The 25,686-nt window shown below is 35.0% G+C and overlaps 1 protein-coding gene across 1 annotated transcript; it reads left to right on the top strand.

The window, feature by feature from the left end:
* Positions 1–33: 33 nt before the first annotated feature.
* On the top strand, positions 34–1,872 carry LOC142637242 (uncharacterized). The gene is made up of 2 exons (XM_075811524.1): positions 34–167; positions 1,111–1,872. The coding sequence occupies exons 1-2, from the start codon at positions 153–155 to the stop codon at positions 1,498–1,500; spliced, it is 405 nt and encodes a 134-aa protein (XP_075667639.1). The 5' UTR covers positions 34–152; the 3' UTR covers positions 1,501–1,872.
* Positions 1,873–25,686: the final 23,814 nt, after the last annotated feature.

Genomic DNA, 25,686 nt, shown 5'->3' with positions numbered 1-25,686 from the left:
ATTCTAGTATTCTCCGCACCATCTCTATATATAGCTCTCTCATTGATTAGCTTCTCACTCACAAGCACTCTTTCTCATTCCTTTGTTACTCATATTTCACCTCTTTCAATTTTCTCTCTTCCGGTTTTCTTTTTTCACTTTTCGCATCCCAAATGGCCACAGTTGAGGTATTCATCAACTAATGTCTTCTTCACTTTTGCTTATATATTTTTCTAGTGCTTTGCTTTTGAAAAGCCCATTTGCATCTTCTGTTATATATAGATGATTCTACAATTCCATCTTTGACAGCTCAAAGTATTTGTGGAGTCATATTTGATGCTTTCAACAAGCCCGTTTGCCATTTCTCATTGACAATCATATTTTTTCGCACGTAGAGTCCCTTGTCTATTTATGTTTATGTCATCTGATTAACCTGACCATATATGTAGTGTCAGAAATGGGAATGGTTTTTCTTGCTTTTACTACGATCACAAAAAACGTATGATCCTTCTGTTACTGAACACAATCTAGGTCTCTCACGAGTAACAGATCAATCAATCTTCATCTAGTTTTGTGGTGCCTACAGAAAAAAAGAAGTTTTTTGCCACTTATACATGATATTAGTGCATGTGCTATAGCACTAACTCCATCTTTGAGCTTCGGCAATGTTTTATATCAAACTAATTAAATCTAGCTCTTTTGATAGATCAATTCATCAACTTTATTAACAAGAGGATTAATTTGATCAACCCAAGTTTTTCTTTTTTGGCTTGAATGATATTGATAAATGATCATTTGTCACAAAAGCTTATATTATCAGGAAAAGGCCAGTTTGATCTCATGATTACCTATACTCTACTACCATTATAAATTACCATTTGGCCTAAAAATTAAACAATTACAAAATGGTAAATTTAATTCGAACAGATTTATTAGAAAAAATTTATGTTGTTATTGGCTGCATTATATTATCTATTGCTTACTAATAATTGTCTTTCTCTTCAATGTATTAATCCTAAATCTTTTGCTATAAGGTAATGGTAGTGTAAGTAATTGATCGAACAAAGCACAGAGTTGTTTAAGATCCTTTTTCAATTGGTTAGTTCATTTAAGATAAATCGGGTATTGCAGGTAGCATCAGCTCCATCAGCATTGCCTGAGATCAATGGGACAACTGAGGTGACAAAGACTGAGGAGACAATCAAGGTAGAGCCAGTGGCTGCGCCCGCTGCCCCAGAACCAGTCACTGAAGAACCAAAAGAAGTAGCACCTGAAGCCCCAGCAGCAGAGCAACCAGCTACTCCAGAATCTGTAGAAGCTCCAGAAGAAGTTGAGACCAAGGATATTGTGGTTGAGGAAACCAAGGTTGAGACAGAGGAGCCAGCAGCAGAGAAGCCACAGGAAGAGAAGCCAGCTGAAGCAGCCCTAGCCGAGGTGGAGAAACCAGTTGAGGAAGAGAAGCCAGCTGAAGCAGTTGTGGAACCTAGCACTGAAGTCCCAGTTGAGAAGATTGAGGAATAGAGCATATGAATGAAGTGATACTAGAAGAGGGGTTTTAGTTTTGGCCCTTTTGGGTGTCTTTTAATTTAGGTTGCATTGTTTCAAGGTTGGGTATGCTATTTAGTTCTATTTCTCTAGTATGATTCAGGTAAGGCTTTGGATGGGTTTGAAATTTCGAAGGTAGACAATGTCAGTACTTGGAGCCATGTCAGCATTCTTCCATATGCCTTATATATGAAATGGTCCATATATGGAAGAAACTCTGTGAAGTTTACTCATAGGAGGATTTAAGCGTGCAAGGTGGGGGTGTGGATGTTGGTTCCAAAAGGGTCATATGATTTTGATATGATGTGCATTGATGAGAAGTGATTTCTAGATTTGAATAATAATAATATTGCTATTATATTTCTGTTTTACTTTTATTAAGATATTCTGTTTTCTATGTTATGTCTCATACATGCTAGGGGTTTGGTAGTAGATTCCAAACATCATTGTTTAAAATAATGTGAAAATTGTGATTTAAAAATGTTGTTGAAATGTGTTTTTAGTGTTCATAAAACAAAAAATGTGTTTGGTACCATGGTTTAAATAACATGTTTCAATGTTTGAAAAACATAAAATGTGTTTAGTATGTGTGTGTTTGATTTTAAAAAAAGCTGACACCATGTATAAAATAATATTTTTTATTTGAAGAGAGAGAAGAAATGAAATCCATTTTGTTCAAATTTGAATAGAGTTCTTTTTTTTTTTTTGGGCCATTTGTTGTAGAAGTTACTCTAGTCTATGTAACTATTGCTTGCCATATGTGCAATTTATCAGCATTATGAAAACATATGAGAAACTGATTCATTTTGCCTAAACTTGATGAATGTTCAAAAGGAAAAACAAACAAAATAAATCAGGATCATACATCAATTCTAACATTTCCTTCATAGAGGAAGGGGAAGTGAAATAGTGCATACATCAATGCTCAAAGTGTTTCTGAATCAAGCTTGGGGCAAATTAATAAATAAATAAAAGATTGCAACAAGAGGAAGACACCAAATATGAACAAAAGACAAGATAACGAATTTATACCAATTACATTATCTATATATATTATTTATATCTATATATTACTAAAAGTTGAAATGTGACATTTATTGCTGCTGAGCTTTTGTTACACCACCTTATCACCACGTCATTCGTCACATAATTATTATCTATTATTTATTCTTATTTTTTTTTTACAAAAAAATATATCTAAAAGTAGATTATTGACTTTACATATTCATCTTTGTCGGTTTTTTAAATCTATATATATATATATATATATATATATATCTTTTTTATTTTCAATTTTCCTATAATTTTTTTTTACATTAACTTATTTTTTAAATATTTACACTTTCTTCAACATTTTTTATTCCCTTACCTTTTCTTCTCCCCACTACCCTTTACTTTAATATTGCTATATCCCTTCATCTTTCTTTATTTGTTTTTTCTTATCCCTTCTCTCTTACTATAAATTTGTCACTTTTTTCCATTCTTTGTATAGTTTTCTCTCACAAAAGGGTTCTCTCTCTCTCTCTCTCTCTCTCTCTCAATATTTTGGTGGATTTTTATTTTTTATTGAATCTCCGTTTTAGGTTGATAAATTTTTATGTTTTTAAGAACTTTATTTTAGGTTGATATATTTAATTTTGTGTTTTAAGTTATTATTATTATTATTATTATTTGGCTCTTTAATTGTTAAATTTTATCCGATTACATTATAAAAAATTAAAGATAATAGATAAAAATAAAATAGTATTCAATTACATACCATAATCTATATCTATATCTATATCTATATATTACTAAAAGCTGAAGCGTGACATTTATTGTTGCTGAGCTTCTGTTGCACCACCTCATCTCTACATCATTTGCCACATAATTATTATTTATTCCTTTTTTTAACAAAAAAATATATCTATAAATAGATTATTGACTTTACATATTCATCTTTGTCAGTTTTAACATCTATATATATTTCTTTTTTATTTCCAATTTTCCTATAATTTTTTTATGTTCACTTATTTTTTAAATATTTATACTTTCTTCAACCTTTCTTCTTCACTTACCTTTTCATCTCCCACGAACTTTAATATTGCTATTCATTTTTTCCTTCATTTCTTTTATTTTTCTCTTCTTATCCCTTCCCTCTTACTATAAATTTGTCATTCTTTTCCATTCTTTGCATAGTTTTCTCTCACAAAAGGTTCTCTCTCTCTCTCTCTCTCTCTCTCTCATTTTTTATTGCATCTCCACTTTAGGTTGATAATTTTTTGTGTTTTTAAGAACTCTATTTCAGGTTGATACGATTTAGTTTTGTGTTTTAAGTTATTATTATTATTATTATTTGGCTCTTTGATTGTTAAATTTTATCCGATTACATTATAAAAAATTAAAAATAGTAGATAAAAATAAAACAGTATTCCATTACATACCATAATCTATCTATATATTACTAAAAGCTGAAACGTGACATTTATTGCTGCTGAGCTCCTGTAACGCCACCTCATCACCACATAACTATTATTTATTATTTATTCCTTTTTTTTACAAAAAAATATATCTATAAATAGATTATTTATTTTACATATTCATCTTTGTCGGTTTTAACATCTATATATGTTAGAAACTGAAAAAGGATATGGATGGACACCCAAAGTGGACATGTCCTTTTGTATACCCCATCCAAGAGTTATAGAGTAATGGTTTGGACCATTACTCTACCCCACTAAGTCCACTATCCCACTCAATATTAATGGAGTGGTGTGTATATAAACACCAAAAGTGGTATCCATTAAAGCGTGCACAAATTCTGCATTTTTCATAGTGTTTACAGAGTGTTGTGAGGCTATTAGGTTGTGGGTTATGTTTGCATCACTCTAGTAGTGTGCAACACTGTCAGAGAAACGTTTTTTGTTCGTGGGTTACACAAACTGGAATTGAAAACGTGTTTGGATAGCTGGTCGGCATGAAGGCTGGCTCTAGACAGCGTAGAACAATCTCAAAGCTCCTGTGTGATCATTGGTTTAGGCCAAGAGAGGTATGCTCAAAAACCGATTACTTGTATTCCGTTGCAAGTTTCTATTTCTTACAATATATATTTATTTTTTATACAATTTTCCTGTAATTTTTTTTACATTCACTTATTTTTTAAATATTTACACTTTCTTCAGCATTTCTTCTTCCCTTACCTTTTCATCTCCCTTCTACCCTCTACTTTAATATTGCTATTCATCTTCCTTTATTTGTCTCTTCTTATCCCTTCAATTTTTCACTCTTTTTCATTCTTTGCATAGTTTTCTCTCACATAAAGGTTCTCTCTCTCTCTTTCTCTTTCTCTCTCCCTCTCTCAAAATGTTTTGGTGGATTTTTATTTTTTATTGCATCTCCACTTTAGGTTGATAAATTTTTGTGTTTTTAAGAACTCTATTTTAGGTTAAAACAATTTAGTTTTGTGCTTTATCTTATTATTATTATTATTATTTTGCCCTTTGATTGTTAAATTTTATCTGATTACATTATAAAAAATTATAAATAGTAGATAAAAATAAAATAGTATTCCATTATATACCATATTTTGAATAATTTAGTGTTTATTGTTATATCTTTTAATTTTTCTTATTTTTTTCTTCTCTTCTATTTTACTCAATATTGAAATTTAACTACATGCTCCTTATCATTAAATTATTTATATTTTCTCTCTCTTTTTGTTTTAAAAAAAATGTAATTTTTTATTAGGTTCATCAATTTGTACTCATTTTTTTAACACTTACACTTTCTCAAACTTTTCTTATTCTCTTTACCTTTTCATCTCCCCAAAAATTCTACCTTGATATTACTTTTCCTCTTTCCTTTTATCTTCTTTTATTTTGTTTCTTTTTATTATCATCCTCTCAGTACAAATTTGTCATTCACTCTTCCATTCTTTACATAATTTTCTCTCACAAAAAAGTGGTTATTTCCCTCTCTTTCTCCCTCAATTTTTTGGTGGTTTTTTATTTTTATTGCTCTTCTCTATTTTAGCTTGATAAAGTTTTGTATCTTTAGAACTGTATTTTGGTTGATGGAATTAGGTTTGTGTTTTAAGTTTTTATTTATTTATTTTATGAATTTGATTGTTAAATATTATCATATTGCATTATAAATAATTAAAAATAGTATAAAAGAATGTCCTATTATTATATTACATAGAATTATTTGGATAAGTTAGTGTTTATTGTTATGTATTTTTTTCTCATATCATTTTATTTAACATTTAAATTTAGCCACATCCTCCATAAAGAAAAGAAAAGAAAAAAACCTTTGACATACTACTAACATAACTACATCTATAACTATTTAAGCCATCCATGATATCTATTTCTTATTAATAACCACAAAATTTACAACTAGCAAGGGAACATAGAAAATAATAAAGAATAAATGAAGGAAGAAAAAAAGAAATGAAATCAAACGTCAATTAATAACTATTATTTGGAAAATAAAAAGGTGGTAAAGAGGAGTAAGAAATAAAATAGAGATGGTTATACAGAGGACATTTAAAACTTTATAGTGCACTAAAATCTACAAATAAATATAATAATACAAAATTTAAACTTAAAACTAATCAAACTCTAACTAGGGAAAGTATATATATATAAACTCATAATCTTCATATACCATGACTTAAAAAAATTATTAAATAGTTCTACCTCTCATTGAATGTCTATTTTATTCAAATTATCAACCAATAAATATATGATAATGGTAAAAAATGTTATAGATAAGATTATGAAAAATATGAGAAGACTATTTATAAATAAAAAAAATCTCTTTTTTGTTTTTTTGTTTTTTGTTTTTATACAAGATAGAATTTCTACTCTAGCCTAATCTAAGTGTATATGTGTGTGGTGCTTTATTTTAGAGACTTGAACCCTGACCCTTGCCCCTACACCCCACAAGGATTTATACTTGTGTAGTGACAATCGCACCAAGGGTGCGTGGTAGTAACTCTTTATAAAGCCTAGGGACTAAAATAGTATTTTATCTAAAAAATTATCACGTGCATCGCGCGGGTCTGCAATTAGTATATCTAAAAGTTGAAGCGTAGCATTTATATTGTTATGCTCTTGTTAAGCCAAACATTCACCTATTTTCAATATTTTCTCTCTTATTTTTAGTTTTTTTTTCTTATTAATTTCTCAAATTATTGTCATACTTTTTCAAACTTTTCCCCTCCCTTTTATCTTTTCATCTACCCACTACTATCTGCCTTAAAGTTTGTTTGGATATCGCTTATTGCTGAAAACTAAAAACATTATAGCAAAATAATTTTTAAATGTGTGAATAGTACCGAGGGACCCAATTGTAAAGTCATTTTTGCTAAAATTCGTACTTTTGGGTTATGTGAATAGTGCACATGACCCATAGAAAAACGCCCAAATGCTCAGACGCAAGCGCAATCCAAATAGTCACTTAATATCACTTTTCCTCTATCCATTTATCATTTTGATATATATTAAAATTTTGGATTTAGATTAGGTGCTTTCAAGCCAAACATGTCTTTTTTCATGTGCACAAAAATAGATCGAAGTGTACCAAAATGAACCGAAGTGATTGGAATGGATTGAATTCGAATAGACCAATTTGGAACATGGTGGACTGAATAGGACCAAAGTGAACAGAATGGACCGAAAGGGACCAAATAGGACAAAAGTGGACACACTGGCTGCTCCAAGTTAGAGTCCGAGTGGTCATAGGACCACCCTAGCCTGGAAAAAAAGTCTTTGTTATATATAAAATTTAAAAATTTAATGATTTTTTTACCTTTAAAAAAGTGTGCAACCACCCTAAATTTTTTTAGGTCCAATATAATTAAACTTTGGACAAAATTTAGCAACAAATTTGGTTGTAGATTAAGGCTACAATTCCACTCAATATTTTTTTTATTAGATATGAATTTTAGCAATTCCACAATTAGATTACATTTTTTTTCTTATATCTTCCATACTTGCAAAACTTTAAGAAGATTAAAGATAAATAACTAATGTCATCAATCAAATGTTTAATTTTCAAGCTTTTGCAGTCTAAAAATATACGCAAAAAATAAGTTTATGAATCAAATAGTAAATAACATTCAATTGACATGTGTTTTAAGAGCATAAAATACATACAATTCAATGGTTAGATTTTCAAAATATGTAGTCATATTAATTTGTTTGGTGAAAGTTGTAGTCTTAGACTACAACTAAGTTTGTAGTCAAACTTCGGTCCTTTTAACAATATATTGGGCCTTTACATACAAAATGAAAAATCCAAGAATTTTTTTATTTAACTAAAATTTTGAAAGAGATATAACTTGTAGCATTAATAATGAGATATAACTATTTTTATTATTAAATATTGTATAATTTAAGTTTTTCAATAATCACCCTAAAAAAAAAAAATTTCCTAAAGCTACCATTGAGTGAATAGACTGAACTGAAGTGGACTGAATAGAAGTAATGTGGACTAGATATGACCAAAGTGGATAGAATGGACCGAGTAGAACCAAAGTGAACAAAATAAACCACATAGAACCAAAGTAAACCAAATGGCTCAAATAGGACTGAAGTGGATCAAAGTGGATAGAATGGACTGAATAAGACCAATTAGGACCAAATATGACCAAATAGAATCAAAGTAGACATAATGGTTCGAATAGGACTAAAGTGGACATAAAGGACTAAATAGGACGAAAGTGGACTGAATGGGGCCAATGTAGACTGAATGGAGTGAATTAGACTAAAGCGGACTGAATAAGACCAAATAGGCCGAATTGAACCAAATAGAACTTTAGTGGACAAAATGGACTAAATAGGACCGAATGGACTGAATAGGACCAAATTGGACCAAAGAGGACCTAATGGACCGAATAGAACCAGTGTGGACTAAATAAGACTTTTGAATATTTATAATTTTTATTGCATTTTTAGGGCTCATATTTCTAATTTGTAATTTCTATTTTAGTATTTTTTCTTTGTATTTTTTTAAAACTCAAAACTAAAGAGTTTAGCCCAAATATAATAAAATTTCATACTTTTCAACCCAAAAATGAAGAAAAAAAAATGAATTTACTTGAAAAGAAAACCTACAAAAAGAATCAATTTAAGGCCCACTTAGTCTAAAATAAATTGAAGGGGGGACCAAAATTGACTGAGTGGTACAAATTGGATTGAAGTAGACCTAAGTGGACCAAATAGGGCCAAGGTAGACCTAATTAGATCGAATAGATTGTTTAATTTTTAGGGAAAACAAATTTTTTCAAAAAAATTTGGAGAAAAAAATTACACATTGTATTATAATATAAAATAATTATCTATTCTCACGCATTGTGTGGATCTGCAACTAGTTTTTTAATAATAACAAAAAATATATATAAAGAAAATGTTTTAGTACATTTCCCCAGTACATAGATAATTTACTAGGAAAAGATTAGAGTTTAATAAAAAATACAACCAAGAAACTTTTTTGAGGGGACAATGTTTTATTGTATTTACTCATCTTATACTCTCATTTTTATTTTTGATGGTCATACTTTTCGATGATGCATGTGATGTGCAATTATCGATGTGAATCAATATACAAGCCTTGTTCAGCCTCAAAATTTTTAATAATTGTTAACATAAAGATTTTGAAGGATTTTAAGAAACTGAGCCATGTTTAAGTCTATGATCAAACCAGGGTAGTCGATACCGTACCGGTACCGGCTAGTGCACCGGTATTGGTACACTTCTATTTTGTACTAAAAAAAATATCAACCGTATCGGCCGCGTATTGGTCATACTGGCCAATTTCGGGCAATACCAGCTGGTACCAAGCATATCGGCTGGTACAGAAAAAAGTTTTTTATTTTTTTAGTTTTGTAATTTTTGAATTTTTGTAAGGGCATAAGGGCAACTTATTTACATTAACTTATTAGTATTATTTATTTTCTTAGTATGCAATGAACAACAAAACTTTCTATTTTTTATATTGTGTTTTTTTTTTTTCCTTTTAATTGATACTAAAGTCTAAACCAATGAATAATTTGTTCTGAATTGAGATAATGTTTTATGATAAACTTTTATATTTACTATAATATAAATGAAATATTATATACTAATAAAAATGGTTCTAGAGATTTTGGTGTGTGTGTGTGTGTATATATATATAGGGGTAAACCCGAAACGGTATACCGGTATTGACCGGTATCTGAAATATATCGTACCGGTAGCCAAACCGGTACAGCTTCCAGTACGGTATTGACTTCCTTGGATCAAACATTTGATGTATTGACAAAGACAAAAGTTCCCTTTTAGCCCTTAATGTTTTTGCAGTTGTTTTCATTTTGGCCCTTAATGTTTGGTTCCGCTTTCAAAAGCACCATGTCATCCAACTCTTTTATCATTGCCTTGTTAAGTGCCACATGGGATTTGCCACATGGCACATATTAATCCTACTCGTCAAAAATGCCACATCATCATCCTAGTTGGACCAAAAAAAAACAAAAAGAGAGAACAAAATGATGCCATTTGCTTCACTGTATATAAACTATTTTGAATGTTATTTACTTATTTACTTGATTGAACGAAGAAGAAGAAATACTTAGCTTTACTTAGTGAAAAACCTCCATTTGCTTGAGAAGGCATCAACAATAAAGCTCCAGCACTTTGCTTCACCGATTTCTAACATCAATGATGAAGATCTAGATCCATTTTACCAATTTGAAAATCTAAATTGATTTTATAAGATCCATTAGTTTTTGCCAAATAGGTATTGGAATTTGATTTTGCATTAAATTGATATGAGGTTGGGATTGTATATATGGTTTTGTCCCATTGCAATAGACCGACGCTAACAGTAAGTTTATGTTGTGGTATATTGATTGACATTTTTTCAATTGATTATCTTTCTCTTAAACATATTAGTCCTCAAAAAGAAAAAGAAAAAATTTGTCCTGCTTTGCTACATGGAATGAAACTAATTGATAGACAAAGCACGCAATCGATTTTAGTTGCTCAACTGTTTGATAGACTTCAAGGTTTGATTTATTGCATTTTGAAAAGTCATGGTTTAATCTGTTGTTTTTTAAATTTTCCTCCTTTTTTTTCTTTGGCTAGTTTACTCATTTAAAGTAAATCAAAAGTAAGGACTGGCTCCGACAGCATTGGCAAAGAGCAAGACAACAATACGCAGAAATGGCTACTATCGCAGCCGCATGATTAATTATCTTACGAGCCCGCGCTCCGCCACTTGTTAATTTTAGAGCTAGAGATACCATAGAACCTAAAAAAGCAACACAAAAGAGATAATCAATCTTGAATATCAATTTACAAGACAAGGAATGACTATATTTGAAAACTCTACCTTAACTGCTATAGCTGAGCTATGGCTAAACCTCATTGAAGGAGCACATGCAAATCTTTCACTTGATACCTCTTTTTTAAGATTGTCTTGACTCCTCAAGCATTGGTTTCCCAAGGGGTAAAGAGTTATACAAGGTGAATGTGGATGGAGCTGTTTTTGCGGTTGTGAAGGAAGCAGGTGTAGTTGTTATTATTGTTAGAAATGGAACTTGATTAAAACTGATTTCACACTTTATTAATTACTCAAGGAAAGCTTATATACAACTCAGCAGAGCAAAAACAGAAAAGGAGAACTAACTTAACAGATTGAAGAATCTAACAACCAACATAACCACTTCAGTCACGTGTGACACGTGAACTAAACTATCAATACAAAAAAACTACAAGTCGTTCCATTGTGCAAAAATTAAAACACTAACTAAACTACACTGTCGTTTATGCAGCTTCTTTTCCATCTTGTTTTAGATTCTTTCCTTTGCTTTTGTTACTCAAAACTTCAAGCACTGAAGGTTGTTGTGTCTGCATTTGATCAACAATCACTTGCTTTGCTGAAACACTTCATTAGCTCCTTGATACTCCCCCTTAAGATGGACTGATGATTGATATATATTAATCAGTCCCATCTTGGATGACAAATTTGAAAATTGCTTATAGCTCAAGGCCTTAGTTAATAAATCTACCAATTGACATTGAGTCTTAACATGAATTAGCTTGATCACCTTGGCCAGCACATTATCCCTTACAACATGACAATCAATCTCAATATGTTTGGTCTTTTCATGAAAAATAGGATTGGACCCTATGTGTAGAGCTGCCTGACTATCATAGAACAATAAGGCTTCTCCGCTATGACCAACTTGAAGATCTTTCAACAGACACTAAATCTATACAATCTCATAAGTTGAAACAGCCATTGCCCTATACTTAGCTTCTGTAAAAGACCTTGAGATAGTGGACTGTTTCTTTGATTTCCAAGAAAGCAAAGAATCTCCAATGAATATGCAATAACCTATGACTGACTTCCGTGTGTTTGGACAAGATGACCAATTTGAATCAGTAAAAGCTTTCACATAAAAATCTGATTCTACTGGGTAGAATACACCTTTGCCTAGTTCATTCTTCAAATAATGCAACACCTTCAAAGCAGCTTCAAAATGTGGCTTCCTTGGTTTAGTCATGAACTGACTTAGCTTATGCACTGCATAAGTAATGTCAGGTCTTGTAATGGTTAAGTATAACAGCGTGCCAATCTCCTAAATTTACTTGGATCATCAAGTAAGTCACCCTCATACTTGCTAAGCTTTAGGTTTTGTTCCATAGGGACCTTCACAAGCTTACAACCAAGTAAACTTGCATCTTCTAAAATCTTTGTAGCGGGTCTTTTGTATGGTATTGGGTTGAACTGGTTCGTGCCATACTAAGCCCGAGGTGTTCTGGATCAGGGAGTTGGGACCGATCCAATTGCAATCCACCTTGGTCCAGCTTGTGTGCAAACTATGCCTAGTTTTTCCCAGGCTTTAATCGCACGCCTTTGGTAGGTAGAGCTATTATGACAATTACGGCTGGCAGATACAAATAAGATAATAACAAAGATTCACTCACCACTTAGACAAAATAAATAGTGGGTCGTTACAAGAAACACATGTTTTATGAGAGGGCAATACAAATAAATACGGAACAGGTGATAATAAGCTTATTGAATCACAAAGAAATATTAGTCTACCGTGCAGAGTTATGTCGCGGGGTCTAAGTCAAGAAGGAAAAAACCATTTCCTCAATGCGAATAATCTCTTCAGTGAAGAAATTAACTGCTTTGAGGGAATGGGCCTTAAATGACTTGTACTCAGATGAGTTTCTTGCTTTTAGCAGAGAGCATGGTTTGAGAGGGAGAGGGGGAAATCATCCTATTCGGTGCATGCCTGTTGTACTATTCTCTTTTTTTCTTTTTTCTTTTTCCTTTTCTCTCCGATTCTTTCTTTCTTTTCCCTTTCGTTTTTATTTTTTATTTTTTATTTATCTCTTTGTGCTTTTTACCTAGTCCTTATGGTTCCCTCTCTTTTAATTATTGTTGTCGTCCCCCCTCCTTCCCATGTATAGTCGGGGTTCCTTATAGAATACTTGTCACGGATGGCTTTTACCATTTTAGCCTTTAATTGTCTTTGTCTGGTGTGGGCATCCTTGCCGACCATTACTGATTGGTCAGTCGTCCAGCTAGTGCCACTTACCTGTGCTGTCGTGCCACTCCAACTCACCAGACAAAGAAGACTATTTTGTTTGTTTGCTTGCCATGACATTCTTACCTGCCACAGTGTAAGTACTCTCTTCCTCTCCGTCCCTCATGACATGCACCTAGTGATTCCAACTCAGCTTTGCTTCTTTTGGGCGGTATGTCATCCCAGCAAGATACTGGCTCCAAAAGAGCCTAAGCAAGAAATACAAAAATAGGTTTTCCCCCCTCCCCACCGCTAGACCATGCCCTCTTACCTCTGACCCATGACCCACCACTTCCTATATTGGCTAGGTACAGGTTGGTGGTGTCTGGGCCTTGCGCGTTTCTTACTTCCATACTCGTCCAAAATCTGCCTGTTGCTCATGCACTTGCCGCGGTTTGAAGGTTCGTCTTCCTGTTCTGCCGTTTTTTCTTGACTTCTTACAGCATGGGTAGCTTTATTGATTTCTCATTCTTGTTGGGCTTTGCCTGCTTGTGGGCTTCTCTTCCTTCGTGCCATTCTTCGTGTTCTATTCTTAGCCTTGCCATTATTTCCTGCCTGCCGCGATGTTTACTTGACCCAGGACTGCTAGGCCTCTTTGGGCTTGCTGTTCACCCCTTTTCCAATGACCCAATAAAATCATTGGGCCTTTTACTACATTACTTGCAGGCTCCCGCATCCTGCTTACTTCCTTTTGGGCATGCTTGGCCCATTTACTTTCTTGGGGCATCCTTGGCCCTTTCTAATTCTTTGCTTCCCATGGGCTTTTTACTAACTCCTTGGGCTTCCTTGGCCTAAGTACTTTATACTTCATCCTTGGGGCTTATGGATTCTCTATTGCCCCTTACTTTCTTTACTTACATTGCTTTGGGCATGTTGTGGCAGCTGTGGCCCGTTCTCACTTTTCTACATCCATAGAGCCCATGGGTTTTCTACTTCTCTCTTTCTGGGCCTTTTTAGACCCTTTTACTTCTTTCAGGTCCATTTGTTTAATTTAGGGACCCATGATCCATTATTCCTGCCGCTTGGGCTTAATGGTTTTTCTATCCAACTTTCTTTTGCCCACGTTGTTAGGCTTCTTCCTCCTGCTGGGCTTCCAAAGAAAAATGAGCATTTACAATCTCCAATGCATATTTCCTTTGACAAAGGGCTATACCATTGGCTGTCCTAGCCACTTCCAAGCCAAGAAAATACTTTAAATGCCCTAAATCTTTCAATTTGAACTTCTAATCCAGCAAGACTTTAAACTGTTCAATCTGCTCCTTATCATTGCTTGCTATCAAAACATCATTAACATAGACTAACAAAGCAATAAAAGACTCACGCTGTTGTCTAGTAAACAGTGAATAATCTGCCTTGGACTAAGTGAACCCCTACTGAACTAAGGCAACTGAAAACTTTGAGAACCACATTCGAGATGCCTGTTTAAGACCATATAGTGACTTGTTGAGTTTGCAAACCTACTCCCCCTTGCTATGGAAGCCCAGTGGAAGAGTCATATAAACTTCTTCTTGCAATTCACCATGAAGAAATGCATTATTAACATCAAGTTGGCTGAGGAACTAGCTTTTCATAGTAGCCACTGCAAGCACACACTTGACAGAAACCATTTTAGCCACAGGGGAAAAGGTTTTAATATAATCCAAACCTTCCTTTTGAGAGAATCCCTTGGCAACCAGTCTTACCTTGTATCTTTCAATGGATCCATTTGACCAATACTTAACTCTATACACCCTTTTAAAACCTATAGGTTGCTTACTAGGGGGAAGAGAGGTTGAAGTTCAAGTATTATTAGCCTCCAATGCTGCAATCTCAGCAACCATGGCTACATGCCATTTGGGATCACCAACTGCTTGTGAATAATTCTTAGGTTCTGTGATAGTGGATATGGAACAACAAAAGGTTTTGTATATGGGTGACGAGTTGGCATAGGAAAGATAAGAAGAAATAGGATGTGAAGTACCTGAAGGAGGCTGAATTGAAACAAGACCAGATGTCACCTAATTACAGTGATAAGCTTCAAGGTATGAAGGTGGCTTAGAAACTCTAGTGGACCTTCTAGGGACGAAGGCGGGATCGGGATGAAGGCGGGATCAGGATGTTCAGGTTCATCAGGAAAGCCCTGAACATCCTCATCAAAATCATGATGAATTTGGATTATAGAATCATCAGATATAGTAGATGATGCTGGAACAAAAACTGAAGTACTAGAAGGTGAATCAAGAAAAACAGAAGGAACAATAGGTATACTAAGTAAAGGAATGACGGAAGTGGATGAGGGAACCACAATCTGAGAGAAAAGGAAAACTTCTTCATGAAAAACCACATCTCTAGATATAAAGAAAGAATGTGATTCTAGATCAAAAAGCTTGTACCCTTTGACATTAAAAGGATAGCCTAGGAACATCGATTTTCTAGCCCTATGAGAAAATTTATGGTTATGAGGATTGACATTAGTTGCATAACAAAGGCAGCCAAAAGTCCTAAGATGAGAATAAGAAGGAACCTAATTAAAGAGGACCTCGTATGGAGTTTTATTTTGCAAAAAAGGAGATGGTAGTCTATTAATGAGATAGACAACAATAGGAAAAGAGTCACCCCAAAAAGAAAGGGGAACACTAAACTGAATTTGTAATGCCCTAGCAGTTGAAAGAATATGCTGATGTTTCCTCTCCACAATAGAATTTTGTTGTGGAGTGTAAACATAGCTTTGTTGATGAACCACACCATTAGAATTGTAAAAATCAATTAAATTGAATTCCAAGGCATTATCAGTTCTAATGGATTTTATTTTGATTCCAAACTGAGTTTGTACCATAGTGTAAAATGAAGGAATCAATTGTCTTCTGATTTAGACCTTAAAGGGAAAACCCAAATAGCCCTTAATGCATCATCAACAACAGTAAGAAAAGATTTATGACCATCAGCAGTTGATACAGAAAAAGGACCCCAAACATCCATGTGAACAAGATCAAAACAATGAATGGATCTTTTATTATCAAAGATAAAGGGAAGCCTTTTCTGTTTGGCTAAGGGGCAAACAATACAATCTGTAGTACAACAATTATGAAGGAAGGGAAACATATGACTTAATGAATGAAGTTTTACATCAGATGGATGTGCTAATCTGGAATGCCAAAGAGAATACATGTTATTTGAAGAAATAGAAGAAGAGGCAGCAGTAAAAGACCTAAACTTGTGCCTAGTAAGGAACTCAACAAGTGAATCGGTAGCTTGAGAGAGGCTTGATCCTTGTAATAGGTAAAGACCATTATGCATTTGGACCATTCCCATCGTGCTCCAACAAGTAAGGTCCTGTATAAAATAATATGTGGACAGAAAAACAAGACAAAGGGGTTGAGAATGGGTCATGGCACTAACAGACAACAAATTAAATGAAAAAGAGGGAACCTAAAGCACATTTGTAAGGGTGACATGAGGGGAAAGTTTTATAGTACCAATATGAGTAACAAGGATAGCTTCCCTATTAGGCAATTCAACCATAGTATGTGAAATTTTAGTAAAAGAAGTTAATAAATGCATTGAACAAACAATGGGATCAATGGCTCAAGTGTCAATTACCCATGTTTCAATTCCATAAGCTCTTCTGTTAACCACTTTGGTAGAAAACACAGAATGCTTAAGGTGAGTAGGGTTACCTACAACAGTGTTGGATGGCAAGGCAACATTATTTGTCATGTAGAAATCCTGGCCTGGTGTAGTTGGCTGAGCTGTAATTGAAGAAGAATCAATCACAGCTAGAAATTGTTGGTATTGATCAGGCGTGAAAGTTGGTGTATGTGCGGTAACAACAATAGGATTGAATTCTTGGCTTGTGGCAATTGCAATCCCTTGAAATGCATCAAGATTGGATGCAATTTGATGTGTCATAGCATTCTTATTATTCTTGAACTTAAATCCTGGTGGAAAACCATGCAACTTGTAGTATTTATCCACTGTGTGACCTAATTTTCCACAGTGAGTACACAAGGGCCACTCTTTTCCTTTGGAATTATAACTAGAATTGTGTGCCTTTGTAGCCAAGGCAATTGACTCATCTTGAAGAGAACCTCCAACTAATCTCTACTTTTCTTCTTGGATGAACAAAGAGTAAGCTTCGTTAATTGATGGAAGTGGATCCATCAATAGAATATGTGTCTTGACTTTGAAAGAATGTATCATTCAAGCCCATGGAATCTTGAGTTAAGTGAAGTAATTAGTGATGGATTGCTCACCTTGATGAAGCTCAGCAATTTGCTTTTGAATGTTGAACACCTTAGGTCTGTTGCCTTGACAAAAAGTGTCCTTGAGATTAGTCCAAATCTCCAAAACAGAGTCCCTATATATGATGCTTGCTTGGATCTTTGGAGAATCTGAGTTAATGGTCCATGTGGCAACCATATTATCAGCTTAAATCCAAGCTTGAGTTACATTTGGTGAATCAATCAAAGGTGAAGTGATGGTTAAAGAACCATCTATGAAACCACGTTTATTCTTGGCAATGAGAGATTTTCTCACTGGTCTTGCCCAAGCAAGGTAATTTTCACCCCCAATCAGTGGCTTAAAAGTGAGAATAGCACCTGGATTTTCTCCATGATGCAAGAACAGAGGATCGTTTGGATTACATGAATCTTGCGAAGAAGAAGATGAAGATTCAGAAGTGGAAGCACTTGCTGTACCAATTGCCATTGAAGAACTTCAAGAACTTTGAAAAGAAAGTAGTGATGGTGATGGGAAACCTTAAGAAAGCAACAATGGTGATGAAATTAGAATGCTTAGTGCAATAGCAATGATCGAAAAAGAAAAGGAAGGAAATCAAAGTAAATCCCCAATCAAAGGAAAACTAACTTAATAGACTGAAGAATCTAACAACCAACATAACCACCTCAGTCGTGTGTGACACTTGTGAACTAAACTATCAATACAAAAAACTACAAGCCATTCCATTATAAAAATTAAAACACTAACTAAACTACACTGTCATTTATGCAGCTTCTTTTCCATCTTGTTTTAGCTTCTTTCTTTTGCTTATGTTACTCAAAACTTCAAGCACTGAAGGTTGTTGTGTCTACATTTGATCAATAATCACTTGCTCTGCTACAACACTTCTATCAGCTCCTTGATAATTATCTGTTGTGATGACTATGGAAGGGTAATGGCAGCTATGAGCAAATGAGTCAAGAGACCATTGGGAGTTATGGAAATTGAAGTCAAAACTTTTGAGGCAAGAGCACCATTCTGCAAGAGGCTAGGTTGAATAGTTGACCACCAGTTCATTAGAGAACCCTGCATATGATTAGAAGTGAAGGTCTTCCCCTTGTTGTAGTATCCCCAAATTCTATACTAGTATGTTTCGCATGTTTTTGAGAAATGTAGACACAAAAAGTATGTCTTCTTGTATGGGAATGTTGTTGAATGAATACTTGTGGAACACTATCTTCACCACTTATGTGAAAATATTCACCTCTGTCATATTATACTCTTGGGGTTCTTTGTGTGGTTCCTTATGGTGATCAAATTCAAGAGGAAACAATTACTGCATTGATTAAAGACAGAGAAAAAAAAAAGGTTGTTTCTAGATATCCCCAACCCCCAATTAGATAATTTGGCTAAAACTATCTGATGTATCATTTATTAAAGTTACCAACTTGATTGGACAATCCACCATTAATATAACTACAAGTATAGAAACGCCCTGCTATATACAATCCACTGCACAGAGAGAGAGAGAGAGAGAGAGAGAGAAATGCAGGATTTGGATCCCCCTCCTAATGTTTCTAATGGAAACATCTAGGGTTCAATTCTCTCTCCCAATTATAGTACCATGAAAGACAATTTAATGTAGGGACGAACCCAAAGGGGCCCCAAGGGGGCCTGGACCCACCTTGGCCCAAAGAAAAAAAAAATTAGGGCCCCTTGCCCCAAGAAAAAAAAAAAGAATTTTTTTATTGGTTATATATTTTTATTTCTAGAGTTGGGCCTCCCTCTTTCAAAAACTTGAACCCCTCCCTTTTACTTAGCCTAACTCAACTAGCAACTACTTAACTCAAAAACTTAATAAAAACAAAACTTTAAAATAAAAAATAAAAATCCTAGTCGACCTAGTATTAGAGTACTAGTATTAAGTGTTCTAAATGCTAAATATTTTAGTATTTAGAACACCAAATATCGAAAACACTATTGTACGAGACATTTCAAATGCTATATTAAAGTAGAAAAAGTAATTTTTGGTTTGTGGATTTTTTTTTTAAAATAGCTAATGCTCTTCAGAAACAATATTATTTTGTGTTTTTTTTTTGTCGTTGTCGGTGGATGATTGCATCTTAAAGTATTAAGAAACAATAATTTTGTGCATTTATCTTGGTTGATAGTTTGTTAATACTATATGGACAGGGATGGAAATTGTTACCCGACCCGACCCAATAACAGTAGACTCAGGACTAGATTTTTAAAATAAAACCTGAAGCAAGTCCGGGTTTTTGCAATACTCACCCCGAACCCGACCTGTTTAGAATAAAAGTAAAATTACAAAAAACCTATATATATTATAATAAAACATAACCCTAACCTCTCTCATTTTCTCTTAATTCTCTCTCAACAAACACACCCAGCCACCTCTCACTTTCAACCTCACTGCCTTAGCCTAGTCACCCCCTCCCTCACCCTCACACATTGTCACCCTCAATCACTCTCACTCTCATCCTTGCATCACCGCCGCCGATCGTACCCCCATTCGTTCCCTCGCCTCACTGCCTTAGCCCGGCTGTCTCGCTCCCTCCATGTTTCTCCATCATAAATCTTTGGTCATTGTTCATCCAAAATTTCCTGGTGGGTCTTTTTATTTTTCAATTTTCCAATTTCATTCTTTGATTTTCTCTACCAAAGTTCAAATCTTTATTATTTTTCAACCATTTTTGTATGTGGGAATTTCATTCTTTGATTTGTATGATTTTCTCTACCTAAGTATACTCCTGCGAGTAAAAAATAAAAAAAAATGTTTGCCTAAATTCAAGCTACTTGAATCTAGGAAAACATTTTTTTTTTTTTGATTGGGCCATGGTATAGGCTTCAAGCAATCATTTTATTAATTATGGGGCATGGATTGGGCCCAAATCGTGGCATGGTTGGGCAGGGCCTGACAAGGTGGGTTTAAGGTTTAAAAAAAACTGTTTATTAAATAGAGTGGGTTCGAGTTTTGAGAGTAGGCCTGCAGGTCGGGTTCGGGCATAAAAAAAACGTCTCGAACTCAACCCATTGCCATTCCTATATATGGATACCTATTTGGTTTTTTATTTTTTTTATTTTAATACTTTGGCCCCCTAGCTTGAAATCCTAGATCCGCTCCTGTTGTCCGTGCTCCATAGTGTCTTGTTTGTCGTTATATTTTCTAACCATGCACTTGTTCTATACGTTATTTGGTCAAGGAATCCCCTGCAAAGTGTGTTTCTATGTTCATGCTAAATGAATTCATAGTGTCCTCAGAGACTGCTACCTTTATTTTTCCTTTGTTTGTTTAAAGCGAATGTGTTTGTGATTGTGAATAATGTATAGATTGCTGATTTTTTTAATTTGTTAGTATTGTTGGGAAAACCATCATACATCACACGCATGATAAAGCAGTGGAACAAAAACTAGATCTATTCCAAATATTGTACATTTACAATCAAAATTAAATTTGAAATTTGTAAGAGAATAAAAATACCTTGCCTTGGTTAATTACATATACTTTGAAAATCAAGAACTTACCAACAATTTGATGTAGCAACCTCCATAGGAAATATGAAAAAAAAAACATGAAACCACCAATATATAGACTAGTTGATTATCCATCCGAGGCACAGGAAATTTTAATATAATATAGTTTTTTTCCTCTTTTTTCTTTTATAAATATGAAATTTGATCATTATAAAAATTATTAATTGGCATTTATTTATATATTATAGTTGTGTTTGTATTTTTTTTTTTTTTGGAGAGAAATAGTTGTTTTTGTATATGGAACTAAATATTCTACAGTAAGAATTAAGCAGTTTATTATTATTATTATTATTATTATTATTATTATTATTATTATTATTATTATTATTATTATTATTATTATTATTATTATAATGATAATATTCTAACTCTATATTCTATCATTGGTATTTTGACTTGATAATAGATGACAATTATCATGGAGCGGACATTATAAAAAATTCTATTATATCTATATAATTTTAAAAAAAAAGTATTCCATCATTTAAAATAAAATTTAAAGTGCCAAAATTCTAATAAAGCATTCAAAAATTAAATGAACTTTGAATTCAATTATATATATATATATATATATATATATATATATATATATATATATATATATATAATGGCGTGTAAAATTTTGAGGTCTCAAAAACTTATGTAGTAATAAAATATTGTAAGGTTAACCGAAAATAAAACATCTTCAGTTTATTATTGTGGTGGGCCTTTTGTAATGTTGGGCTGGGTTGCCTCCTGCTATATTAGGCCTACAATGTTTTGGATTAGGGAGTTGGGACCGGTCCAATTGCAATCCTCCTTTGTCCGGTTTGTGCACAAACTATGCCCCGTTTATCAAGGATTTTTTTATCACATGCCATGACAGATAGAGCTGTTATGAAAAATTACGGCAAACAAGATATAACAAAGATAACAAAAGAGATACGTTTGCTACTCAGACAAAAGTAAATAAAGGGCCACGACAAGGAATGCCCTTTTTTTTATTTATGAAATAGCAGAAATAAATACAAAAGAGATAGTAATAAGCTTATTGAATCAAAGAGAAAAAAGTTAGTTCGCTGTGTCGAGTTATGTGCAGATGCTCATTTTTCTTTAGAAGCCCAGAAAGAGGGAAAGCCTAAAGACATGGGTAGAAGAGAGTAGGATGGAAATTCCATTAGGCCCAAGTGGTAGGAATAATGGATCATGGGTCCATAAAGCAAACAAATGAACCATGAAGAAGTAAATGGGCCTAAGAAGGCCCGAAAGAAAGAAATAGCAAACCCATAGGCAGTATGGATGTAGAAAAGTGATGTAAGAGAGTAAGGGGTAATGGGAATCCATGAGCCCCAAAGATGAAGTATGAAGCACTTAGGCCAAGGAAGCCCAAGGAGTTAGTAAAGGCCCATGGGAAGTATAGAATTAGAAAGGGTCGAGGTTGCCCTAAGAAAGTAAAAGGGCCAAGGATGCCCAAGGGGAAGTAGGTGGGACGAGGGAGCCCGCAAGTAGTAAAGGAGCCCAATGAGTTTATTGAGCCATCAGAGAAGGAATGAACAGTAACGCCCGAAAGAGGCCCAACAGCCCTGGGTCAAGCAAACTTCACGGCTGGCATAAATGATGTGGCAGGAAGCAAATAACAACGCTGAGAATAAAAGCACGGAACAGCCCACAATCGGGCAAGGCCAAGCCCCTAAAAAAAGGCAAGCCATAAATGAAAAGTTAGAGGAAGCAACCCACGCCATAAGAAGCCAATGATGAACGAAAAAATGGGCAGATGGACCTTCAGACCACGGCAAACACATGAGCAACGAGCAGAATTTGGACGAGCATAGAGGCACGCACAAGACCCAAACACCACCAGCCTGTACCCAGCCAATACAGGAAATGGTGGGTCATGGGTCAGAGGTAAGAGGGCATGGTCTGGTGGTGGGGAGGGGGAAAAACTCATTTTTGTGTTTCCTACTCAAGCTCTTTTGGAGACAGTGTCCTGCTGGGATGACATACCACCCAAAAGAGGCAAAGCTGAGTTGGAACCATTAGGTGCATGCCATGAAGGACAGAGAGGAAGAGAGTACTTACACCGTGGCAGGCAAGGGTGCCGTGGCAAGCAAACAAACAAAAGAGTTTTCTTTGTCTGGTGAGGTGGAATGGCGCGGCCAATGCTGGTAAGTGGCGCTGGTTGGGTGACTGACTAATTAGTAATAGTCGGCAAGGACACCCGCACCAGACAAAAAATAGTTTAGGGCTAAAATGGTAAAAGTCAGGCACGCCTAGCACTATATAAGGGACCTTCGTTGTGCACAGCGAGGGGGAACCTCTGGGAGGATAATCACTAGAACTAAGAAAAAACACTGAGAGTTAAAAAACCAAGAAAAAGGAAAGAAAGAATGAGAGAGAATAGAAAGAGGAGTAAAAAACAAAGAGAAAGGAAGGAAAGAACTAAGGAATAGAAAGAAGAGTAAAAAACAGAGAGAACAGAGTGGTAGGCATGCACCGAGTAGGTTAATCTCCCTCTCCCTCTCCGACCTATGTTTTCTGGTAATGGCGAAGGACCTCTCTAAACACAAGTCATTTAGGCCCGCCCCTTCAAAGCAATTAATTTCTCCTTTTAGAGAGATTAGTCACTTTGAAGAGGTGATTCACCTTCTTGACTTAGATTTGGTAACGTAACTCGATACGGCAGACTGACAATTATTTCTTTTAATAAGCTTACTGTTATTCATTCAATACTTACCATTTGTTGCTGTTTCATAAAACGGGCATTCCTTATTAAAGCCCATTACTCACTTTTGTCCGAATTGCAAAGGAATTTCCATTATTGTCTTTATTGTATCTGCTTGTCATAATTAATGTAATAGTTCTACTTGCCATGGGCATGTGATCAAAGCCTAGTTAATAGGGGCATCGTTTGAGCACAAGCCAGACCAAGGAAGGTTGCTATTGGACCGGTCGCAACTCCCTAATCCAGAAAACTTTGGGCCTAGTGCAACAACAAGCGGCCCAGCCCAACATTTGCAAAAAAGGCCCACACATTATGTTACTGGGCCTAAGTCAAGAAGGGAACCATTTCCTTAACACGAAAATCTCTTACAAGAAGGAATTAATTGCTTTAAGGGAACAGACCTAAAAGACCGATACCCAGAAGGATCTTTTGCCTTTGGCAGAGAGCTTGGGCTTTAGAGGGAGAGAGGGAATCAACCTATCTGGTGTATGTCTGCCATTCTATTCTCTCCATTTTGTTTTCTTTGTTCTCTCTAATTCTTTTCTTTTCTTTTCATTTTCTTTCTCGGTGCTTGCCTAGTTGTTGTGATTTTTCTTTTTAGAGATTAATATCACTGTGTTCATGCCCCCTTTCTTTTTACTATGCACAGCAAGGGTCCTTTGTATAGTGCCTATCACGACTGATTTTTACCATTTTAGCCCTTAACCACCTTTGTCTAGTGTGGGTGTCCTTGTCGACCATTACGGAATGGTCAGTTGCCTAGCCAACACCACTTACCTGTGCTGGCCACGCCACTCCACATCATCAGACGAAGAGGGCTATTTTGTTTGTTTGCTTTTCATGGTATTCTTACCTGCCACAGCGTGGGTGCTCTCTCTCTCTCTCATCCCTCATGGCATGCACCTAGTGGTTCTAACTTATCGTTGCTTCTTTTGGACAGTATGTCATCCCAGCAGGACACTTCCCCCAAAAGAACGTAAGTAGGAACCACAAAATAGGTTTTCCCCTCTCCCCACTGCTAGACCATGTCCTCTTATTTCTGACCCATGACCCACCACTCCTTGTATTAGATGGGTACAGGTTGGTAGTGTCTGGGCCCTACGCCTGCTTCACTTCCATGCTTGTCCAAAATCTGCTTGCTGCTCATGCATTTGCCACAGCCTAGAGGCTCGTCTGCACATTCTGCCGTCCATCTTTGACTTCTTACGGCGTGAGCTGTTTCCTATTTTCTCATTCTCTATTGGCTTGCTCCTTTTAGGGGCTAGGCTTTGCATAATTATGGGCTTTCCTTCCCTCCGACCATTCTTTTGCTTTTTCTTGTAGTCTTGATTTCATTTCCTGCCGCATCACTTTGCTATTCTTGTTGTGGTGTTCTTTGTCCCAAACCTGTTGGGCCTCTTTGGGCTTGATGCTTATTTCTTTTTTTGATAACCCAATATGATCATTGGGCTTTCTTTACTATGTTACTTGTGGGCTCTTGTGTCTCATTTATTTTCCTTTTGGGCATCCTAAGCTCATTTACTTTCCTTGGGCATCCTTAGCCATTTCTAATTCTATGTTTCCAATGGGCTTTTACTAACTCCTTGGGCTTCCCTGATCCAATTACTCTATCCTTCATCCTTGGGGCTTATAGACTCTCCATTACCCTTTACTTTCTTTACTTGCGTTACTTCGGGCCTGCTGTGGCTACTGTGGTCCATTCTTACTTCTCTACATACTGCCCATGGGTTTGCTACTTCTCCCTTTCCGGGCCTTTTTAGGCCCGTTTGTTTTCTCAAAATCCGTTTGTTTGTTTTATGGACCCATGATCCATTATTCCTACCGCTTGGGCTTAATGGCTTTTCTATCCAATTACTAACTCTCTTCTGCTCACGTTGTTGGGCTTCTTCTTCCTATTGGGCTTTCCAAAATGAGCATCAACATTTAGCCCCCTGAGCATATGAAATGCTCCTGCAATTCATTTGCGAATAAAGACTTTCCTATCCCTCCTATTCTCTTCTTCCTCTTTTCCTTCATGGGCTTTTTCAAATAGTGGACCCCAACTCGTATTTACATGTATATATATACTTTTTTTTTCTTTTCTTGCCATGAACAGTGTTGTCTCTTTGAATTTCTCGATTTAGCAGTTATTCTAAAACATAAC

Source organism: Castanea sativa, chromosome 5, assembly GCF_040712315.1.
Source record: "Castanea sativa cultivar Marrone di Chiusa Pesio chromosome 5, ASM4071231v1".
NCBI classification, from domain to species: Eukaryota; Viridiplantae; Streptophyta; class Magnoliopsida; order Fagales; family Fagaceae; genus Castanea; species Castanea sativa.
The sequence above is the reverse complement of the archived record's forward strand: the minus strand, read 5'-3'. Positions and strand labels throughout refer to the sequence as shown.